Source organism: Musa acuminata, chromosome BXJ1-6 (assembly GCF_036884655.1).
Source record: "Musa acuminata AAA Group cultivar baxijiao chromosome BXJ1-6, Cavendish_Baxijiao_AAA, whole genome shotgun sequence".
Classification (NCBI taxonomy): Eukaryota; Viridiplantae; Streptophyta; class Magnoliopsida; order Zingiberales; family Musaceae; genus Musa; species Musa acuminata.
Window position 1 is genome coordinate 42,520,043 of NC_088332.1, and position 23,102 is coordinate 42,543,144.

At 37.1% G+C, this 23,102-nt stretch overlaps 2 protein-coding genes across 9 annotated transcripts; both read left to right on the top strand.

Annotated features, from left to right (window-relative positions):
* Nucleotides 1-373: 373 nt before the first annotated feature.
* LOC103989874 (uncharacterized) lies at nucleotides 374-9,698 on the top strand. The gene is made up of 7 exons (XM_009408819.3): nucleotides 374-730; nucleotides 816-951; nucleotides 2,443-2,534; nucleotides 3,883-4,006; nucleotides 5,322-5,433; nucleotides 6,771-7,075; nucleotides 9,575-9,698. The coding sequence occupies exons 1-5, from the start codon at nucleotides 396-398 to the stop codon at nucleotides 5,430-5,432; spliced, it is 798 nt and encodes a 265-aa protein (XP_009407094.2). The 5' UTR covers nucleotides 374-395; the 3' UTR covers nucleotide 5,433; nucleotides 6,771-7,075; nucleotides 9,575-9,698.
* LOC135677103 (histone-lysine N-methyltransferase ASHR3-like) lies at nucleotides 7,190-22,237 on the top strand. Of its 8 annotated transcripts, none has more exons than XM_065189029.1 (12): nucleotides 7,190-8,507; nucleotides 9,552-9,698; nucleotides 11,691-11,855; nucleotides 13,778-13,804; nucleotides 14,278-14,395; nucleotides 14,570-14,669; nucleotides 16,363-16,456; nucleotides 17,535-17,613; nucleotides 19,221-19,392; nucleotides 19,525-19,605; nucleotides 21,374-21,517; nucleotides 21,987-22,237. In XM_065189029.1, exons 1-12 carry the CDS (start codon nucleotides 8,205-8,207, stop codon nucleotides 22,021-22,023), a joined length of 1,467 nt encoding a protein of 488 aa, XP_065045101.1. In that variant the 5' UTR covers nucleotides 7,190-8,204; the 3' UTR covers nucleotides 22,024-22,237. The 8 variants fall into 8 exon arrangements, 1 of the variants encoding a protein (XP_065045101.1); XR_010514541.1 differs by lacking the exon at nucleotides 21,987-22,237 and adding an exon at nucleotides 20,889-21,052 and having other exon boundaries at nucleotides 7,194-8,507; nucleotides 19,525-20,769; nucleotides 21,374-21,609; XR_010514538.1 differs by lacking the exon at nucleotides 21,987-22,237 and adding an exon at nucleotides 20,923-21,290 and having other exon boundaries at nucleotides 7,194-8,507; nucleotides 19,525-20,769; nucleotides 21,374-21,609.
* The last annotated feature ends 865 nt before the right edge of the window (nucleotides 22,238-23,102 follow it).

The window sequence follows — 23,102 nt, forward strand, 5'->3', positions numbered from 1 at the left end:
TATGTATCTGCCGAAACGTCTCAAGAAATTATATATATATATATATATATATATATATATATATATATATATATATATATATATATAGAATAAAGTGATTTTATTTTTCTAAAAAAGAGTAAAATTACTTAAAGTGCTTAATTATCTAAAAATAATCAAATCAAAGATATTTAAATAGCTGGGCTTACATTTCCTTCTTTCCGTAGTTGATTTCAGAGTTCTTTTGAACATGAAGATTACTCTGTTAGTGTAATTTAAGGGGAGCATGATTTGAGGAGGCATTTCATTTAGGAACGGGATTTGGGCTTCCATTTAATTAGTGGGCCCAATTGCCAGCCCAAAATTAACGTCCATACCTCTACTAATGTGGCCTTCCGCGGCTCGGAGGTCAAGCTATGTTCAGCCCCAAGAAACGGAAGCGTCGAGTGACGCGACGGCGGCAGCGGCGGAGGCGACGAGATCATGGCGTAACGGCCCATTCCCGGCCGGAGGAGCGTGGCGTCGACTTCTTTAGCCCCTCCGTCGCTAAGTACTGGCGGCAGCGCTACTCCCTCTTCTCCCGCTTCGACGACGGCATCGTCATGGACGAGGAGGGCTGGTACTCTGTCACCCCCGAGGCAATCGCCGCCGCCCACGCCGCCCGAGCCACCTCCCTCGCCGGTCGCGGTTGCCCCCTCGTCCTCGATGGCTTCGCTGGCGTCGGCGGTAACGCCATCCAGTTCGCCTCAAGGTGCGGTCTTTTGATTCGTAGCTGAAGAAAGGTGTGGCTTTCTTTGTGGTCCAAGCTTCAATAAGGGTCGGTGGCGTGCTTTTAGGGGTTGTCACGTAGTTGCGGTAGACATTGATCCGCGGAAAATTGGGTTTGCTGTCCATAACGCGAAGATTTATGGTGTGGAGGACAGAATTGATTTTGTTACTGGAGACTTCTTTCGTCTTGCGCCACGTCTAAAGGTGGGTTCTTTCCCTTGTATTCTTCTCTTTTGTTTCTCATTCGGGTGCTTTGAATGATTTTATCGTGTGCTTGGAAAGCGAACACAAAAGGTTCTGCATCTTATTAAGTGTTAAGAGTTTAGTGTAAGTTTTTGGGATTTGTGGTAACCCAATCAGATATAATAGCTGGTTCTCTATTTCGTCTGGTGTTTTAATTAATAGTTGTGCAATGTCCTTCTCTTTAAGTAGATTGCACCATATATTTGGGTTCAGTTTCACATGTCAAGCCTAATTCGACTTGCGCGTAAAAGGGGAATATTAGAGTTTAGCATTATAGATTGAGCCTTTTCCTATCTTTTCTTGGATTTGTAATTTTGTTAGGTTGATATCTATGAGGGGCTAGTATGTGTCTGAATAAGATCCTAGCTCTAAGAGTCAGATTTCAAATTACACTTTCTCATATATTGTATATATGTAGGATTTTCACATTTAAGATGTGGCATCATGGACACATCACTGTCTGATGGATTGCTCAATCTTCACGTGGAACTATGTATCAAACATTGCACTTTAACATTGATTTATTATACTTGTGATGATTATCTTGATACATGATTATCTATCAGATATGCAACCGACATCTGTGAATTAAATGTGGACTTAAAATTGTGGTTAGGCTGCAGCAGTTCCACCACCAATCTTGTACATGTTGGCCCTCAGTGTTGCATTTAAATATAAGAACAAATATCATCACTGAACTCTTTGGACAAGTGGTAGCACAGATATGTTAAGAAAGATTGACAATTAAGTGCATGAATGAAGGAAAGTTAACTAAAAAAATTTGGAAGTTCATTAACGTCTAAAATTTATGAGACAGTAAGAAATGATTGCGCATAAACTAATATTATGATAGCTGCAGTTGAAAAATCATGTAACATGGGTAAGACATGTTCAAAGAAGACCAACAATTGATTACATAAACAAGGGAAATTGAGTTGACATATTTATAAGATTTTGAATAAGGAGAGAACAAAATAAGATTTGGACATAGACTTTTGAAAAGGTGTAATGGATCTGTCACTTGGCTAAAACTATTTCCCTAAATGGAATTAAATGGTGAAAATGGCTCAGTGTACCCAAATGGACATGGCCTGGTTAGACGAGTTGGATTAGATCAGATTTGGTGTGCAGATAGGTAGAGAAAGTTCTAAGAAGATTTCAGAAACAATACAAAAAACTCTGGGTACTTACTCGTAGTTGATCTGGTGCTATTCCTAGATAGAGCTCAATAGGGAAAAGATCAATTTAGTTGATGCCTAGTGGTTGGAAAATTGCACTTGTTATTGTATTTATGGATCAATGCAGGTGCCAACTGAAATACAAATCCTAGAGTATGATCATGAATATTTGAGGCTGATATTCTGATTCTAACTGGAGAATGATTTCTCAAAAAACACACACCTTGCTAAAGATGCTCTTTTATTGCTATTCTGACTGTTTCAAATTTATTAGGGTGATATTCTTTTCCTTTCGCCTCCTTGGGGAGGCCCATCATATAGAGACTTTCGAAGCTACACTCTTGATTTGCTGATGCCAAGAGATGGGTATGTCTCTCTTCCCTGGTTTTAGTTGAAATCTTTGTTTGTTTGCTCTCATATGTCTTCCTGAAAATTCCATGTCATGTATGCTAAATATTAACCTTTATGTAGAATAGTGGTAGTTAATTTCAACCCTGTTTTCCAGAAGTGGATGTCCAAGACAAGGTTAACTCATGAGGACACCAGTAGCAATCTACTATCTTAACAATAAGAAATCATGGTAAAAATAAATAATAAGAAATCGATTTATTATTTTAGTTGATAGATGATCAAGCATGTAAGCAAAAACATCCAGGATTACATGTGATTCAGATTATTTATAAGGTATCTTCTGAAACTTTTGGTCCCTTTACAGTTCAATGAATCAAAATTATCAAATTTCAACAGGATTTTTTTGACATGCAGGAATATTTGACTATTTGACTACTTATACTTTGCAAAACATTGTTCCAGCTGATCATCTTTTGCAGACATGCATGTGGATGGATTGGACTATGCAGAAACATTATAGGATTTGCTGTGTGTTTCTATTGCTTTAGTATTACCATGGGGCATGCTAGAACTTAGAAAGCAGAACATACATGCTTGTGGATCCATGTTTACAACGTACATGTGAGAGAATGAATGGGGCAAGTAATCTATATCATTGTAATTCTGCTCTCTATCGACCCAATGACCATCACTAACAAATTCCTGATGGGTGTATCATGAAGAAATGCATTGAAAATATTATGTCAGAAGCAAACTACTTTTCTTATGCACACTTTCTTAATTAATTTGTAAATAATTTTCATGAGTACCATTTGTTTCTGTTGGCCATGCAAACTATCAGATATGTAATTTCTTTTATATATGAATCAATTTTAATTTCCTTCTCTTTCTCCAATGGTGCAAAAGTGTCCCTTTTGACATATTAAGTTATCTAATCTTGGAATAGAACAAAAACCAACTTATCTAGTATAACTATTTTGGAAATTCACCTTGTTTTTGATCAGGAAGATATCAGCATATATTTTATTATCAGATCCATGGTGATCAAGGGGTAAAAAGTGCTTGGAAGGTATCTGTTATGCCTGACAGTATTTGACCTAAAAGATCTATGTTTTTCCATTATGTGCTATTTATATCATAGATTCTGCTGTTTAAATCTATGACATTGTTTTGGTTGTAAACTTGAGATTGATACTTAGATCCTGAATATATATACCTGTAAAATACATAACTGTTAGTGAGTCATCAAATGCACTTGTTATAATAGTTCATTCAGAAAGCTTTTGCAGTTAGTTATTCTTTGTTTATAAACAGTGAAAGTTTGGTCTGGCTTTAGAAGAATCTAAAAAAATTATAATGTTAGGTATTCCATCTTTCAACTTGCACAACAAATAACTCCCAATATCATTATGTTTCTGCCGCGCAATGTGAACCTTAACCAAGTGGAAGAGCTTTCTTGGTTGTCCAGCCCTCCCTTAAAATTTGAGGTAAAAGTTCAAATTTTCTCGAGTTTATATTTTTTTATTCTCATGGATATTATCCTTGTTGTGTTTAGTATGTCAAATATATTATATGAAAATTTTTATTTCGTCTGAAGGAGTTTCTTATTTAATCTTCCATGAAACCTTGACTTAAATGACTTAGTGGTAACTGGTAGACCAATTTTCATTGGAAGAAACTTGAGTGAGGGCAACAAATAGTCCTTCATGCTTGAAGAATATGAGATCACTGAGACAATTTTTGTTCTAGCTAGAAGAATAACAACATAAGCATTACTAACTGAATAATGAGTTGGTGTAATATAAACAAAAGAAGAAACTTCGGACATGATCTTCATGGACCCAGAAAACCTAAATAGATCAGCAATGAAATGCAGCTTGAGTATCATGAAGAGAAGATATCTAAAATGTGTCAGTAAAATTTTTAAAGAAATTGTTTGGGACCTTGGATCTTAGATTCAGCGAAAGGGAGATCACAAATGACACTTTCAATAAGGTGAGACGGTTTTAGCAGAATGGGATGTCTGGAGGGGGCATGCGATCGCGAAGCATCATTTTGCACTATGAAAACCTCACAAGCTGATTGTAGAAGTACATTATGATTTGTTGGTCAATATGTCCACCGAATTAGAAAATAACATGTTTGAAAAGGTAAGTATAACAATGATGTTGAGATAGATGTTGTGACATAAGAAAACATAAAATAGCAGATGATTGCACTAGTGAAATCTTAAAGGTGAGTTGCCAATCAAGGTGAATATGAAAAGATTAAAGTTGTAGACTTGTCCAAAAGAGATCATCAAATGTACTGATGCTGGGGTGTGTGAAATTACATTAGAGGTGCTAGGATATGTTAATGAATGGTAAGGAGATCATAAAATAAATTGTCTGGCAACATTTCCTTTTGATAAAGGTTAAGGGTGCGAAAGATCTATAAAGCTGGCTAGAAGAGCTAGAAATGATGGCTTGTTGTTATTGCTCATTGTTTATCATGTATGGGGAAGGTCGTGGCAACTGTTTATTTTGACAAACAGCTCTCGTCTAAATACCACTAGTTTTACAAAAATACTGAACCTAGTCTCATTTCAATCAGTTGATTTCTACATCATCTGTGCTACTAGATGTTGATCTGTTGATGTTTCTTGGTCTCTGCCTGTAGCACCTGCATGCTTTGAATGATTGCTCTTACACACGCTGAACCTCACCCAGGCATTTCTGCTCTGTGAACTGCTCGTAACCATCTTTCTTGATTTCACACCTAGTATTTGAAGCATGCTTACTGTTTCAAGCTTTTGTCATGCAGATAGAAGCAAATCATGTACAAACCAAAGTGAAAGCGATTACTGCCTACTTTGGTGATATTGCGGCAGGATCATCTGGATTATCGAAGATCTGTTCTGGTGTAACTTCATGAGGTAAAATATACTCTATCATACCCAATTCATTAATTTTCTCTGAAGTAACTTCATTAGGTAAAATATACTCTAATCCTCTCATCTCCGCTCCCCTCCCTCCTTGATAAATACGCACATGTCAAAGCTTGCTCCTATGGAAAGAATACCATCATCATCTAAACTTCTTTCCCATGTCAGAGCTTGCTCCTACTCGGCATTTAAATTGTTGAAATGCCGAGTAGTCATCTGCAACTTTCACTATCAAAGTCAATCTAACACCCAAACCAAATACAATAAAACTTTGATGTTGATGGTGTCCATGGAAAGAGGTTTCAACAACAAATTGGAAATAACCCATTGGTGGCCTTGGGTTGTGGGACTTTATTTTTGTTGAAAATTCTATCCTTGCAAAAAGGCTTCTCCCCTTATGAACAACTCCAGCTCCCTTTGGGTTATAATCCTCCTTTCAAAGTACGGTGGTCTTCATCCTTGGTTCAACTCTCCCAAACAGAATTGCTCCTGCTCTTGGAGAAACATATCTAAATTCTCTCATAGAATCAGGGGCTTTAGGAAGCTAATCGGCACATGTCCTTCCTCTTCAATTTGGGACGATCCTTGGGTCGACAGCACTCCTTTCGCTAAGTGGTCCACTCTGCTTAACATGGATGAAATGCTATACTTTTCCAATGTGTCTGATTTGATACATCAAAACTAGTGGGACTCTTAACATTGTTTACTCTCTATTCCACCCTTTGCTCAGTAAGAGAATTAGACACTTACACCTCACTTGTCTCCTATAAGGATTGTTGGATATGGAGCCCAAACCATTGGACTCTTGGCCTGGTTAGGAGGCGTTATGGAAACTCTCTGTTACTCCTAACGATAAACTTTTCTTGTGGAAAAACACTCCTGCAACAAACTCCCTGCCTCAACTATCATTTCACCTATTCTTGATAGCCAAATCAAGTGTTGTCCTGTCTGCTAGTAGCTTGTGCCAAGCTTTTTTTTTTTTTTGAATGCTCCACAACTTGTGCCTTTCGGAACCTTCTCCTGCAAAGCATTGGCTATACCTTTAAATACATGTCTTCTGGTACCTTGGGTCTTGGCTTAGTGAGGGCAAAGAACTTGACAAACACTCGTCCAAACTACTTAATAGCTTTATAGCTTACTATGAACCTTATGGATTAACAGAAACAAGGCCAGATTTCACAACCACCATTCCAAGCCATCCACACTAGTCCCCAAAGCACTTGCTTTTTTGAAATATACTTATCCATGCTCTTTGCATTACGAGGGGACAAGAGATGTGGTTGTCCTCACACTCATGGGCAATTACTCACATACTGACAACTTTGCAGGTTCCGGCTATCTCTTCAAATCTGCTTCCAACTCTACACTGGTGGTTGGTTTTCCCCTTCATCTGCCAAGAATCCCTCCATGGCTGAAGCTTTGGCGCTTTTGGAAGGTCTCCCGCATGTCCTGGAGCACCATTGAACTAACTTGTGCGGTCCAACTCTGAATGCCTCGTCAATTACATCAACGATGCCTCTCCCACCCCTTCGTTTTTGAGGGCCATCAACTTCAACTTCGTTTACAGATCCTCTAATCTTATAGTTCATCAGCTAGCTTACTTGGGAAAACCACTGGTTGTATGGAACACGAGGTAAGTTCTTCTTTCTCCCTCTCTCCTTTTTTGAGTAATGAAAATTATTTCTTTTTTTAAAATATAGAAATAGATCTGATTGATTTTCCATTTATAGTTTTCATTTGCATATGTTAGCTGTGTATTGTCATAGCCTCTCATAATTTTGGTTTATGTGTCTTGGCCTGTGATGATATGAATCTTTGGATATTTCTTTAAAACTTTGATAGTCTTGTAGTAATTGTTTTACTTGAATTTAGGTTGTTCCACATTAGTTAACCAAAGCTACCTACCAGAGCAGAGGAAGGATATCTTTAGCAACAAAAAAGAGTGTCGATTTTGAATTAGTAGATTTACTGTCCTTACTTAAAAGTAAGTTTTCTTGGTTATGGTTGATGCCAACTTGGACCATGGATTCTAAATTTCTGAAACAAACTAACAGTCTTCTTCGATGATTTTGATACCTAATATATAGTTTGGGTTGCTTTGCTCAAAAGTTCAGCCTGTCGAAGTGGCCTCGGTCTTAGGAGGGTCCCACATTTTTTCAATCAAAATGCGGGTAGAAGGGTGGGGAAGGTGCCACGGTGTCCTGTTTCGTACGCCTCGGGGCGGGGGACAGGAGGGTCGGTTTTCCCGTTCCTACAATTCTAACGGCGCCTATGCATTGACCCGTCTTTGTCTCTCGTAAATTCATGGTGCCGATGGGGGTCCCACATGTCGCTTTCACAAACGGGAGGACGGTCTCCGCGCACCACCGTCATCGACGAAAGCGTCCGATTGGAAGTGACAAGGAGGTCCCCAGGTCGGGTCCCACATGGCGAGACCGGCGCAGCACCGGCGAGTAGGAAGAGGTTGATTGCTCGGTTCCAAATCCCGATCTCTTCCGCCCGTGCAGCGCCTCTTTTTCTTCCTCTTAAATGCTCGCTCTCCCTATTATTTCCCGCCCACGGAGCCCACCTTTTTTTCCCCCTCTCGCCCCTCGTTCTTTTCACACCCCTCTCTCTCTCTCTCTCTAACAAAGAGAAGACGAAGACGATAATAAAAGAAACCCGGCGGGGAATGAACCCCAAGGTTCAAACCCCTTCGTTCCCTTGCCTCTATTCGTCCCCCTTCGTCGATCCCAAATCCTAGATTCCTCGGGGTGCTTGCCATGCCGGATCTCGGCAACCTCCTGCTTCCCCTCCCCACGGCGCACCCCCGGCACCGCGGCGACCCTTCCTCCTCCTCCTCCACCTCTTCCTCCCCCCGTCACGAGATCCTAGATGCAGGGGATGCCGGCCTCGACCGCAAGTGTAGCCGCCCGTTCAAGCAGGAGCGCAAGACAGGGAAGAAGGCAGCCGATGGAAAGGCCTCGCTGGCCGATCACGTGAGCGCTTGGCGGGAGAAGAAGATGGCCGCCGGGGTTCCCGACGGGGAGTGCTTCTTTCCTTTCCTCACTAATGCTCCAAGAATGGTGATTTCTACTTTTTAGGTTATTTATATGGGATTCTTTATTCTTTATACGGAATTTGAGTACCTAGTCACATTGTAGCTAATTTTGGTTTCCACTGGCATTCATTGAGATTTAGCTTCGTGGGTTGGCTGTGAAGAACGAGTTTCAATCAGAACAGGGTATTCTTGAAAAATTATAGGAAAATTGTGTTTCAAGAAATGAACTTTTTATATAGAAATCTACGAACTTGAAAAAGTCTGTATAGGCTTCTTGTTTCGATTTTTGTTTATATCATTTATGTATTGTTAGTAATGCTCATGTATCTTACAATGAAATGTTGGATCAACTGAAATAAAACTTGATTTAATAATTGATCAAATTCAAGAAAAATGGTTTATTTGGCTTCTTGTGAAAAGGTTATATAAAATGTAGGTGATCTTTGGCTTCTTGAAACCATTCTTAGGCTTCTTCTCAATGGAGGTTTAGCTTTATGACCACCTTCTTACATTTTCTAGTTTTTTTCTTCCACTTGTATGAAGTTTGGAGCTCCAATCCCTGCTTCTTTTTGTGTAATAAATAATGTATGTTCTTGATTTTGTGTTCATCTTTTAGATTAATTTCATGCATGGTTTTGAAGAGAATGGTGCTTCACTGAGGCCTCATCTTGCCTGTGCCTTTATGTCTAGGCTCCTAAACATCTTTGCTATCCACAATATTTGAATGTGTTAAACCTCAATCAGGGGAGAGGCGTTAATTGCAGCTTCCGTCTGCAATGTAGCATTTGAACAATTAATACACCTGAGTTATGTCCTTGACATTGCATAGATGAAATGTAAAATATGAGAAATGTCAAATATCTAGATGAGTTTAATTCTTTTTCCTACTGATCACATGTGATTCATGACATGCGAAATTCTAAAGCAACATCAGCTTATCTGACAAAGGCTTTTATGGCATGTTTGCAACTATACTTTTTGCATTTATCTTGCTTTGGATTTTTGAGAATAATTATGTCTTGATTAAAATAAAAGTGCAATCTTCTTATATCATAGAAACCCCTTTTAGGTTGATTGCCACATGTGCAATAGGTGTATCTACCCTGGAGAAGAATTGCGATGCTCAGTTCTTGGTTGTCAAGAAGCTTACCATTTGACATGTGCCAACAAGCTGATTGGACCCACCACTTCAAAACCTTTCAAGTGCCCTCAACATGTAAAATTTCTTAACTTGACAGGATAATACCATGTAATTCTCTTCATTTACTTGTGTAATTTGATAGCCTAAGTATGCTTTGTGTGCAAATGCAGTTTCATGGTTTCTATTTGGTTAGTAGACTTTTCATCTTACTCTTTCTTTTTCTTCCATGCTCTGATAGCTTATTGTTCATCTAACTGCCTCAGATTGTTCCATCATTTGAGAGCTAGATAACCTTTGCTGTTCTGTTCATTATTGATTTATTGATATCAGCTTAGTTATATGCTTTCACATCTGTTATCCCTTGGACCAAAGAGGCTGCTATAAGACAAGTTCATGTATCTTTTATCATAATGGGTTTAACACAAATTAAAGAAATGGACTGTGCATAAATAAAAAAATGGCATTCATTCATGCCAGCAGATGCTTGTCATGACTTGTGGTGTGCACATTAGTATGTGCCTTGTGAATGTTCTGTTTGATATTTGAACAATGCATGAGATATTAGTCTTTGATTATAAGAAATTAGTTTTCTCAACAATTATGTATTTTGGTCTTTGCCTATATTTTTGTAGTGTGTCCTTCCCTTGACTACTCATTAGATGCAAGCTATGTTTTGTCTATGGTAAGCTGTAAGGTTCAAACCATATCTGGTTAGCAACATGGTTCCTTTTCTTGTTACTGATTTTTGATGAGAGCAAAGTAGAAATATCACTACGTAATCTAAGATCATTCAAATTATTTTTATTATTTCTAAACTTTTAAGTCTTTGTCTATTTCTTGTCACACCACTAACTCCAATTGATGTATTTTGTTAAATAGTATATCTCTAGGCCTTATTTAGACATATCTATATCACCTAAAGTCCTTTTTCTCATTTTATCTTCAACCAATACTGTTTCTAATTGTTTACATATGTAGATGTTTCTTATTTTATATTTTTAGTAATTCCATCTAGCATCTTAATATTTTCTTATCAGCAATATTGACTTCTTGTATATGTTGTTCTCTAACTAATTTGTGTTCTGATCTGTCAAGCATGGTTAGCTTATAGTTGTCCGAAACCTTTTTTCTTAATGCTTTTTTCTTCACTTCAATTATTCCACTTATGCTGTATGAACAATATTTCTTCCAGTCTAACCTCCCACAGAATAATAGATCCAGTAAGTCTGAAACTTTGTTTTTAGAAAATTTTTGTTCTTCTATTTTTACTTACACTTGTTTCTTCTCTTGGTCTTGTGCAGTTGCACTCTTATTCATTTTGGACTTGGTTGGAAAACTTTTAGTTTTCAATGTCCTATCTTGACTTTGTAATTAGTTCCAATTAAACAGGCATCAATGGTAATAATATTGTTAAGAAATATCTTGCACAATGGAAGCATCATTTGGGTCTATCATCAGTAAAACCAAAATGGATGGTAGGTTGTAGATATTTAACTCTTTTGACCTATTTAATTAAATATCTTGAGCTTTATCTCAATTTTCTTCTGCCATTGATGCTCGTGGGATGGGATATTACTGGTTTTCTTACTTCAAAGAAAATTCTCTGTTTGTTAACTAATGTTTTTATATATATGCTTGCTTAGTGGAGTCAGAAATATGATTTTCTTGAAGCATTTTTAAGCATAAGTCCTTCCTTGCACTGAAAACCATGCTTTTAGTTATAACCAATTGTTAACCTGCAATGACTTATTCATAAGTTTTAGAAAATCCTAAAACAGTTTGGTGTAGAGTTTCTCAAAGTTGCCATATTGTCAGTATATGTGTGCTGAAAGCTATGAACTGAAATATACAATAGCTGCTGTTGATGGATGGTATACATATTCTTGTTGCAATTATGTTTAAGTATATGTTTAAAATAATAATTGGTTATAAGCAATGGTTTGGACTTTATTAATATCATCCCTTTGTTTATATTTAATAATTTTCTTATCTTTATATCAAGTTTCTAGGGAGTGAAAAGTAAGAGTTAGATTTAAGTACTAGATTCATCTTCTCCTTTCCACACAGGGCTGTTTTGTTTGCAAGCAGAAAGCATATTGGCGTTGTGTAAGATGCACAATGGCAGCACATACCAAGTGTGCACCATGGCCAGCAAATGTCATTTACTTCAAAAATCGACCGGGGAGAGCCATTTGCTGGAGACATTCTTCTGATTGGTGTCTTGAAAAGAAGGTCAATCTCTTCTTTTCTCACCAGAACAGATGCAATTATCTCAATAGTTCTAATTATTTTTAATTTCTCCTTTTTTGTTTCATTAGTTATTGGATGTCCAAATTCAATTGTATCTTTTTTTTTTTTTTCTGAATTTCATACCTGTGAAGTATGCTTTGTTCTGGAAAAACATACTGAATGGTTAACATTACATGCAAATTTATTCTGTTGTAGAAATTTCTTTCACACTAGTAAGTTCAGTATTTTTTATCATGTATTTAATCAGAAAAATATCTCTTTTGAAATATTTATTATATTTGAAATTTAAGACATTTCAGTCATTTTTTGTTGGATTTCTTTTGAGTCCAATTGGATGGTTGGCAAAGTGAAACTTTTGTTGATTATAAAATTAAATCCTTTTTTTGTGATTCATGAAGGCTTTAGGATCCAATTCTGTGATCCAAAAATGATTAGGTTATGCTAGTGTTTTCAAAAGGCGCTCGGGTGAGGCGTTTCAATGAAGTATCGCTTGAGCGCATGCCTAAGCCCAGGCATTGAGCACCTCGGGTGTGTGCTTGAGCCAAATTGAGTCGACTTCGAGCTTGGGTTCGAGATTGGGCGAGTAAGTTGGTTCAAACGAACTAATTAATTGCACTTATCGTAACATCCCACCCCCCAAAAAGAAATCAGCGAAGCGAAACCCTATTTCCTGTTCCCTGTTGTAGCTTGGTTCGCTTCATCTGTTGTCGTCTGCAACTTCGTTCGTCGTCGTCGGTTTCCACCTTTCTCCACAGCCTTTTCGTCAGTTACTTCTCTATCTCCTCAGTCCTCTCTCTCATTTTATAGGTAATAATCTTTCATCGATTAACGTGTTGTACCAGCTTGAGGTGGTGCACTATTAGGAATTGGAGCTTAGACATATTAAGTTTACGTAGGTAGGAACATCAAATTGATATGAAAACACTGCTTAGAACATAACTGAAACAACATTGCTAAGAACATAACAATACATATGCTTTTTAAAATTTAATATTTGGGAGCATCTTGCTTCACTTGGGTGGGCGGGTTAACTGCAGCATTTTGGGATCTTGGCGCCTAGTACTTTTAAAAACACTAGGTTGCACACTAGCAAGAGGAGATGACAATGAGGTTGATGGAGTCATTAGTGATGTGGCTAGGAGGAAGAAGAAGGGAGGGGAGAGTGCTTGAGAGAAAAATAGTGTGCAAGAGGAGAGAAAGAAGTAAAAAGAAAAAAAAGTAGCTATTATAATTGTCAGTTCTTTGACAGGCTCATTGCTTGGTTTTATCAATTAAAATCAGATGGTATACTCAGTAAGATAACTATGTTGGATAGTAAGCTGATAGGCTATTTGACCGATGCATACCACATGGTATGTATTGATTTGAATGAAATGTACAACCATGGTTTGCATACCAGTTCGTGATCCAACTGATTAATTCTGGCCCTTGTTGATTGGTATGCCTGGTTTTCTAATACTTGGTTTAAACAATGTAAAGTTGCTCCTTGTGCTCAAAAGAGAAGCCTCTTAGTCAATTGATTTTCAATGTTTATTTTCAGGATGATTTATTTTGCATGTTGATTTGTCTATGTTGATTACTTCTTACATCTTGTGCCTTCTAAAAAGGATTCATAGGTTTATTATATAGTTCAGTACTCTCTGTTCTATGGCAGATGATGGCCTTACAATGGCTTTCTTTTTGCTTGATTTGAGACTGAATTACTACTATATTCTCACTGTGAACATATCTGACCGATTTATCATAATAATGATTAACCAAAATTTACAAACATGTAGTTGCTTCTATGTGATTGTCATCTTCTTGTTCTCTTTCTTTCTCTTGGTTTAGGATAGTGTTTTTTTATTCTTAATATATATTGATCAGGTTGGCTGACAGGACTGATTCTTCTGAGTGGATAACAGCATGCAGATCTTACTAGTGATGTTGAGGTAAGTAATTACCTTACTGGATTCCTTGCACTCTTACTCTTCTTGTTCCATGTTATTGGTCATGTTAAACTTAATAGACAATCAAGTGGGGTCTTTATGTTGTATCCATTATATTAAATAAAATCATGATATTTATAAGTTTGCATTTATTCTAAAGTACAAGAAATTGGTTTGTACATTGAGTGGTTTTTTCCCCAATTTTTTATGATCTTCAATAGGGAAGTTGATTTACCATAAGCATATTTCTCCAACTCTTGGGTTTTTTCATCAGCCCCTAGTAATTTTCTCATAACTTTGTATACAATCAAAATCTTGAAAAATATCTATTACATACAATCTAGAATTTTCAAAAAAAGGGAAATTGCTAAACAAAGGTCTCCGAACATATCCTCCATTTTTTGGATTACAAGGAGGAATTTTTGTTATTTAGAAATATTATTTTGCCAATAATTCATACAACTGCTAATTTACAGGAAGCATTTGTCCGCTTGCCTCTTCCATATGTTGATGAAGAGTTTAAGATGGGAACCATCTTGAAAGATGTTGTGGAGAACAAGACTGAGCCAGCTCCATATGTACATATCCGACGTAGTATCCTTTGCAAAATTCTGAATATTACTTGGGAATTCATATTCATGCTGAACGTAACATATTTTGTACCAGAAAATGTTTAAGGAATTTTCTGCCTTTTCTTTTGGTTACATAGTATGCCATTAAGCATGGAACTTTTTAATTATTTCTGCTGTGTATCCTTAACAAGAATAGATGTTTACTTAATTAAGAAGAAGCGTGATGGTGCTGAGACTGGTGTCGGATGCAGTAACTGCGACAGCAATTCCACATGTAAGGAGAATTGTGAATGCAGGTATTGATTTCTCTATGATTCACTTGTCTATGTCCATATTCATTTGATTGTTCTGAAATAACTGTTGATAATTGTTGAATCAGCTTATTTTTCTGAATTAAATTTCTGTTTTTCCAGTTAGTTAAATTCTATGTGCATGATGTTATTCAGGTTGCCGTTGTTTTCCCTCTTCAGTTAGCATTTTCTTGTTTTCTATTGAAACTCCCAATTGTTCATCGTTCAAAGTTTGCAAATGATAACTAAGATGATGTTTGATTTATTTATTGTCAATTGTAAACTTAGAAGGTATACTTGTAAATCGAGAGTCCACGTTGGCCTGAATGTATACTTGTAAATTGAAATTCCACATTGGCCTAAAATAATATAGTTTACATTAACTCTATATCCTTAGTGGACTTGAACCTCACCCCACATATCCCACATGTTGAGTCATGGGTTTGCTACCCAAGGGTATATTTCTCATAGGATGATACTTGGTCACTGTTCATACAATATTCATAAAAATTATTCCATTTAAGTAAAAAATTTCTTTTAAATTCTTCTAATAAAGCTATTATTGAATATAACTTATATTGTCTCATTGCCTTTATCTTAGTGGATTTAAATGCTAACCCTTCATCAATTCAAAGGTTTACCACCCTTGAAATTCACAATGGTATATAAGCATATGATAATAGAATTATAAAATTAGTGTATTATAAATACTACTAGGATGAGAGGGTTTTTGGGTGGTGAAGGTTCTAAAAGAGGAAATACAAGTGATGAAATAAGCGACACGGTATGCTGCTGCTTGTGTTAGGCAAGGTCATTCACCATGAGAACCTGATTAAGGTATGATGGGTCATCATATGTATTGAACTTTCCAAGAGAAATCATGATGTAGAGAGAAGTTTATACCCGCTGAGACTGATGATGATCAGAGTTGTTGTGATAAAGAAAAAGGGAGACTAGTGATGACAGAGTGCTGTAAAGATATTGGTGGTCAGTAGTGTTTATACCTATGAGAGGGGCTCTTGTCAATCTCAGTTCGAAGGAAATTATCCCAAATTCTAGAGATGTGGGTGTGTGAGCAATAGGACTAGAGTGGAACTTAGTTCAGCATCATCTGAGTGTACCACTGTACTATTTTGATTATATAAGAACCCTAAAAGGGTCTTACTGAAATAATTTGTATCCACTAAATATGATTTTAAATGCATCAGTATGTGATAATTATTTGTGTAATGGACATTTGCTTGTGCCAGTATGGCCATGCACAGGAATCTTACATATCGCTAATTTAGTTAAAGAAATTACTTTTATCTAGGGTGGTTTTATCATCACTATAGTTACAAACATTTTCGTGAAGTGTCCTGTTTTAGATGCATAAATGCATCATCTATGAAAGATTCTATCCTGTTTTTGTTATCAGTAGTTAAATGATGCTTGACAATAACATTTGGTGGTTTTCTTCAATTGTGGGGTCCAACACTTCAAGTTTTATTGTTCAACATTATGTTACGAGATACACAATATTTATTGTTCAACATTATGTTGCAAGATACACAGTATGTTCATTATTATTTTGTCTTGGATGTTTGGCAAAATGAAGTAAAGGTTTTCCTGCATGGTTCTTTTATGTTTATGATTGCAATTCTATTTTAGATTTTTAAAAGTCTTATACAATAATCCATGTGAATGCCGTAAACAACAGGGGCCTTTCAGTGAGCTGTTCCAAGGCTTGTCGTTGTTCTGATATGTGCAGAAACAGACCCTTCCGCAAAGAGAAAAAGATTAAAGTTGTTAAGGTAAATCTTTGCACAATATGTGCTAATTCCTGTGAAGCTTGGGTGTTGTCTTGTTAGTATCCATTGTCATTTAATAACCATAGTATCTTTTTGATCTGGTTTTCTGCACTCATTTCTAAGGTTCTTAATCAGGCAGTTAAGTTCTATACTTCTTATGTGCTTCTCAAGATTTCAACCATGAAAATGATGCTTTCTTTTGTGTCACCTCTAACATTATCTTTTTTAATTCAAGATAAAACCTCCCAATAGCTATTAACTAGAAGAACTAAATAATCTTATTGAATGAAAGATTGATAACAAACCAATCATGAATCTTAAAGGCTCAGAAGAATGTCCATTATAAGGTTATCAGTGTCGAAAATCTCATAATTTGATTCAGATTTTGATCTGGTATGGAAATCTCGATTTATTTTTCAGAAAAATTCCTTTAAATTAGTAAAGATTCTTTTAGAAGAATGTCCGTTTATAGGGTTATCAGTGTCCAAAATCTTCTAATTTAATTCGGATTTTGATCTAGTATGGAAATCTCTATTTGTTATTCAGAAAATTGCTTTAAATTAGTAAAGATTCTTTTAGAAGAAGACTGAATTGTCTGATGTATGTTGTCCATACCATTCATCTGTATGAGTGTGGTTGGATGCCAACAGGACTTAGGCTGATGGCTCTTTCTTGTTTAAACTTTGATTGACTCTTGATTGACTCCTAAGTCTTTCTGAATTCGCCAAGCTGCTCCCTAATGTGTAGAATTGGAAAGAGGTCTGTTTGAAGTTGCTCTCATGGCTGGCTACACTGGACCAGCAGATGAGATGGTTCATTAGAGCTATAGTCTGTTGAGCAGATTGGGTTTGCAATCAAACACTACTTTTGTACAGAGACTCATGCATTACACATTAAAGTATTGTGCTTATGATTCCCAAAGAACTGGCCTGCAGATCAGTTTTAGGATAGAACTCTACAAGGAGCTTTCATAGTTTGTAATTGAAACAGAGTATCATGCAGGGAATCTACTGCATGGAATTGCTTGTCATTTAATTCTATTTGATTTACTTTGTGTAATTAATTATTTGATTTTTTTCAGACTGAATATTGTGGATGGGGAGTTGTGGCTTTAGAAGTTATGGAAAAGGGAGACTTTGTGATAGAATATATTGGAGAAGGTACATAGCGTTTTCTTCTCTTGCTTTTAATTTTTAATGCACAAATGGGTATCTATTTGTCAACTTTATTGCAATATTATATATGGAAGATAACTTTATTGGTATATAATGTGTGCACAAATTGTAAGTTTCTTTTGAGAACCACATCAAAAATCTGGCTTACACTTTTCAACATGTATTTTTGTGTTATATGACTTTCATATTCTCACTTAGTCTGAATCTGATGGACAAAATTCATCAACCGAACAGATTGCAATAGGATTGGTGGATGCTTCTTTTCCCCAAACTATTACATGTAGGCCTTTTCTAAAATTACATGCTACCAGGTTGGTATTATTGGACACTTTTTGTGTGCAATCTGATCAAGTGCTATTTTAGTTTTGTATGACTTACTCATAAATGGTAGCATCAAGACAGGTACAAAGTGCAACTAGAATGTATGTTACTGTGTCTAGAGAGAGCTGTCAGAAACCTTTTCAGTCAGCTGATTTTCAAAAAAAAAAAAATCAAGTGATCTTGATTGATCCTCGTTGATTTTCACTTATTTCTATCTATTTTGGTTTGGACCAAGATAGGCAATACCGAATGATACCGTCCGGTATGGGCGGTACGTACCGGTCCGATGGCATACCGGTACGTGGACCGCCAGCTATCGGGCGGAACGAAAAATAATAATAAAATAAAATAAAATATATTTATATTTATATATAAATATTTTAGAAAAAGGCGATGCGACGTCGTCGAGGCGCCTATTTCGGATTTTATATATATATATATATATATATATATATATATATATATATATATATATATAATATACCGAGCGGTATATCGCTCGTTATACCGTTCCATACCGTACCGAGCGAACGCCGAAACGTTGGTATGGTACGCTATTATGAACCTTGGTTTGGACTCTTTCCAATTGACATAAAGAAAAAAAAGGGGAATAAAAGACAGAGAGGAGAAAAGAGAGGAGGCCAGATATAAGAGGCAGGGGACAAGTTGGGTGGCCAAATTGATTAACTCTGATCAGGCTCAACTGAACCAATTCGCTTGATTTGGGCTCAATCTGAGCGGGATGGACCCAGCTAGTGCTTGGGCCGCTTGGCCTCAGGTGTCTACCTAAGCATCATCTAACCCAATCGCCCCATCTAGGTTCATTTGGAGGCGGTCGGTGCTTACCTTCACCAAAGCACCTAGGTGAGTGCCAAAATTCCTTCTGTAATGCTGGGAAAGGCACTAGTGAGAAGATACTTATTTAGCTGTTCGATAAATCAAGAGTGACTCATAAGATAATGATAATTTTTCCAGCTGTTAAATAAAATTGTTATTAAGACGATGTGTATAAGTAGCTTCACTAAGCTTTGGTAGTCATGGTTTTGAGAAATACATTATACTTCTGTTTGTCATTTCTATTGATTTGTTTCCATGCATGCTACAAAAACACTATCAAGATGATATGTACATTATCATATGTGGCCCATAAGTTTATTTTACTAAGAGTGATCTGCAATGCATTGATATATTGTTTGCTTCTGTTATGGCTTTCATCAATGCCTCATTGCTTCATTAATTTTTGGTACTTTTCGTGTTGTATCTTGATTCAGTTATTGATGATGCTTTGTGTGAACAAAGGCTGTGGGATATGAAACATCGAGGCGATCAGAACTTCTACATGTGTGAAATACATAAAGACTTCACAATTGATGCAACTTTCAAAGGGAATGCTTCTCGATTTCTAAACCACAATTGTGATCCAAATTGTAAACTAGAGAAGTGGTAGATCTCCTGAATTTCTCCTCACCAACCACTTCTTTCGCCTTACCAGTCACTACTAACTGCCCTCTATACAGAATTTTACTTGTGTAAATGACATTTATCTTGAAGCATGTTACTTACCTTTTGGTACAGGCAAGTCGATGGGGAGACACGTGTTGGTGTTTTTGCTTTACGTTCAATAGACATTGGGGAGCCTTTAACGTATGATTACAGGTATGTGATAAATGAAAACATTTTATGAAGTAAATTCAAGGTACAGTTATAGTGTAGAAAGAACGTAAGGCAATAGTAGAGAGAAAAGATGAAGGTGCAGAGAAGCTGAGTAACCAAGAATTTTAGTTAGGGAAGAAACCTTTGCTTTTATTCATGTTACATGACAGTGGAGATCAATGTTGTCTAAAATGGTGTGTATTGATGATTATGTATGTAGTAAGTTTTTGTTTTTCAAGTTACAATCACCAACTTAGTGCCATAGCTTAGCAGTGCCACTGAATTTCCATACCTAAGCCCCCTTTTCTTCTCCAGATGTTAACCTTGCCTTCAATCAATCTGACAGAGACCACAACTAATATGCAGATCTGGCAACCTTAGGTCATTGTCCGGTTTTGTGATACACGTGCACACGTGCACACATCCACACATTTATGATATAGCAAAAAAATTGTGATAATCAGTATGCATACAATTTGAAGAACTGGTATTCTCAGTAGACATTTTGGTCTGAACTAGATTCACACTTTTGGTTCTTGACCAACTTGAATTTGTCCTTGTATTGTAGTTTACACTTCTATGAATGTCTTGAAGTATCAGATGAAGGCATATCGTAGCATATTTGGTTATGTGAGAGCTTTTTTTGATTGTTGAAGAGTTAACCTCTTTTGCAACTTATCTAATATTAACTTATTAATTTCAGTCATCAGTTTTCTTCTGGTATTGATGTATATTGATATGTTTCTTGGGCAAAGCCGGAGTATTTAAATGATATGAGGCAGTATTTAGGCAGCTGAGTGGCTGCCTAGTTGTAAGCTTTGGGTTGCCACCTGCAGATCCAGCAAACAATGGAGTTGACAATGATAATGAGAATAATGTATAAAGGAATAAATATAAGACTATACATGTTTGTGAAGTGAAAGTGACTGTAACTCTGCTGCTCACTAGTCAGGTTACTTTTGCTGCCCTGTTGCATTCAATTCACAGGTGTGAGTGGACAAAGTAGGAAAATTTGAGCATTGGAGGCTTTTCATCGGGCTCCTGGGAGCACTAGTTGAATAGATACGGACCTGTCCTGCCTTCATGAATCAATTGTCTAACCTGGCCACTCTAATGACTCACCATAAAAGCTTGGGCATGTTGGCCCGCCTAAATTACTATTGCAAGGTAATTGCTATGCTAACTTGATTGTTTCTTTCCTTTTCTTTTTTATATTATATTGTACAATATAGAGGGCAAGCCTTGGTATAACAATAAAATTTCTCTTTTGTAACTTGGGTGTTCAGGGACTCACAATGGAAACATTCTCTATTTTGGTAGGGTATGGTTGAACACGTTGACCCTCAGATATTGCATGAGTGAGAGTCTCATGCACTCAGTTCACCCTCTGTTATGCTGTATAATATTGTCAATTAGTTTCTTCTATTTCAGGCTATTGAATTCAATGAAGGTAAAAAATTGTTTTTCAGTTCCCCAGTTGTATTTTGCTTGTTTGTGTAATTACACATTTCCACCAATAACCTCTTTGTCAAGTTCCATTCCTAGTGTCGCACTTTGCATGTTTAAACCAACTTAACTGCATCTATTGCTGCAATTGAAGTTCTTGAGTGGTTATCAGCACACCTTTGTCCCTTCAGTTTTAAAAAAGTGAATTGACAAATGTTTCTGAGTGGTTATCAGCACGTATTGTAAGTGTTGTTTGTTAGCCATTTTTTTATGGACTATGCAGAATAGTAATTCTGAGATAGATGTTTTGTGCTTGTTTATGTAGATTTGTGCACTTTGGACCAATGGTTAAATGCCAATGTGGAGCTTCCAAATGCCAAGGATATCTGGGTAGCAAGAGAAAGTTAAACCAGATGCCATCCTCCTGGGGACGTAAAAGAAAGAGATCTATTGCCCTTCATCATGCCAAGTAAATATCATTCATTTTCAAGTACTATTTGTGATTTGTTCATTTTTTCCTAGCTTTGGGCAGTAAAATCTGGCACCCTTACCCTTGCCTCCTGTGCTGCTTCTTTGTGTTTAATTTGTGTCCCACTTTTATATGCTTTTCGTGACCTGCCATGGCCTCCCATTTGACCTATTGTTGTTGTAGCATATGTTGTTACATTTCTACCCGTCGGGTCTCGGTATAATTGTATTCGGTATGATCTGTTATATGAAATAGACATTAAACTAGTTATTGGTGTATGATTGTACTCAGTCGGATCTGTTATGTCAATATGATATCAAACTGTAGCCTCGGAAGTTGAGAAGATGATGTGATGTTTTGGACGTTCAAATGGATATTGTACAAGGTTGAACTTAGTCTAGATTTATTCGGGTGCCGTAATGTCTGTCTGTAAGCACACTACTATTTTTATGATACTATTTTATTGCAGTTCCAGGAAACTGATTAGTTGTCACCTGGCAATCTGATTTTGTTGGGAATACATGGAGGACACGGTATGATCCTGTGAAGAATACCTACCTTATGGCAAATTGAAATTGTTTCAGGAAACTTGGTTTTTCCTTATACCGAATGGTTTGATTCTGTAAACGATCTCTCTCGTTATCTTTCTATAATTTTTATTTTATTTTTTTCTTTTGTAAAAGATAAATTGTGAAAATGGGATTCATCGCAGCCATTGCACGTGTGCTGTGGGAATTGTTACCCAACTGTAAGATTTTGGGCCTCCGTTAGCATATTGCAGGTGTTGCCAAGTTATTGCATGGATGATTAGGGTTTATGCCAAAAATTATTATTGCATGTGAAAACGAACCCGTGTACATGAATGACTCATTGGACCCCTCACACACCGGCTCTTATCCAACCTCTGGTACACTACAACTTGGTTTCGCGAGGTGGCCTTCGGAGGAATCTTCTATCGATGGCGGGCCATCATCGTTAGCCTCCCAGTTGAGCTGAAGAGGACCCTCACCTCCGTCGGGCCTAAGTGGGCTGATGAGGTTGAGGGCCTCGAGCCGGGTTGTCGTTGCGACCTCTTCTGTCGGAGTCCCCTTGAACGAGAGAGTACTCAGCAACCCTTCAAAGACTCTTCCCCGGCGTTGACTGGGTGGAGGAGTGAGTCAATGGCAGGTCCCGTCGGTGCTTGTGTATTAGATACTGTGCCAAGGCCTATTGCTCCTCTTTAGGCATCCCGGATGGTGGTAGCAAATACCGACTCCCGCATCCACAAGTCATTGCTGCACTTATCTATAAGATGGTGATGGAGTAGAAGAACATGACCACAAAGCAACCCGAAGGAATTACTCTTTGTCGGAGGGGCATTAGTAAACTTCCAAGTATGGATAAAATGGATGGAAATATAAAATATTTTTTTCAACTGTTCTAAGTGCTCGGCATGACACACAGATAGATGAATGAGTCAAGAAGGTTGACCGATCTCGCCAAAGACTATTGGACCTTTGGGTAGCTTTCGTCATAGTAATAACGAACGTCGACCCCTTCTAAGGAGGAAGCTTGCTTGGCCAACTACTACGGAGGTGACGGGATT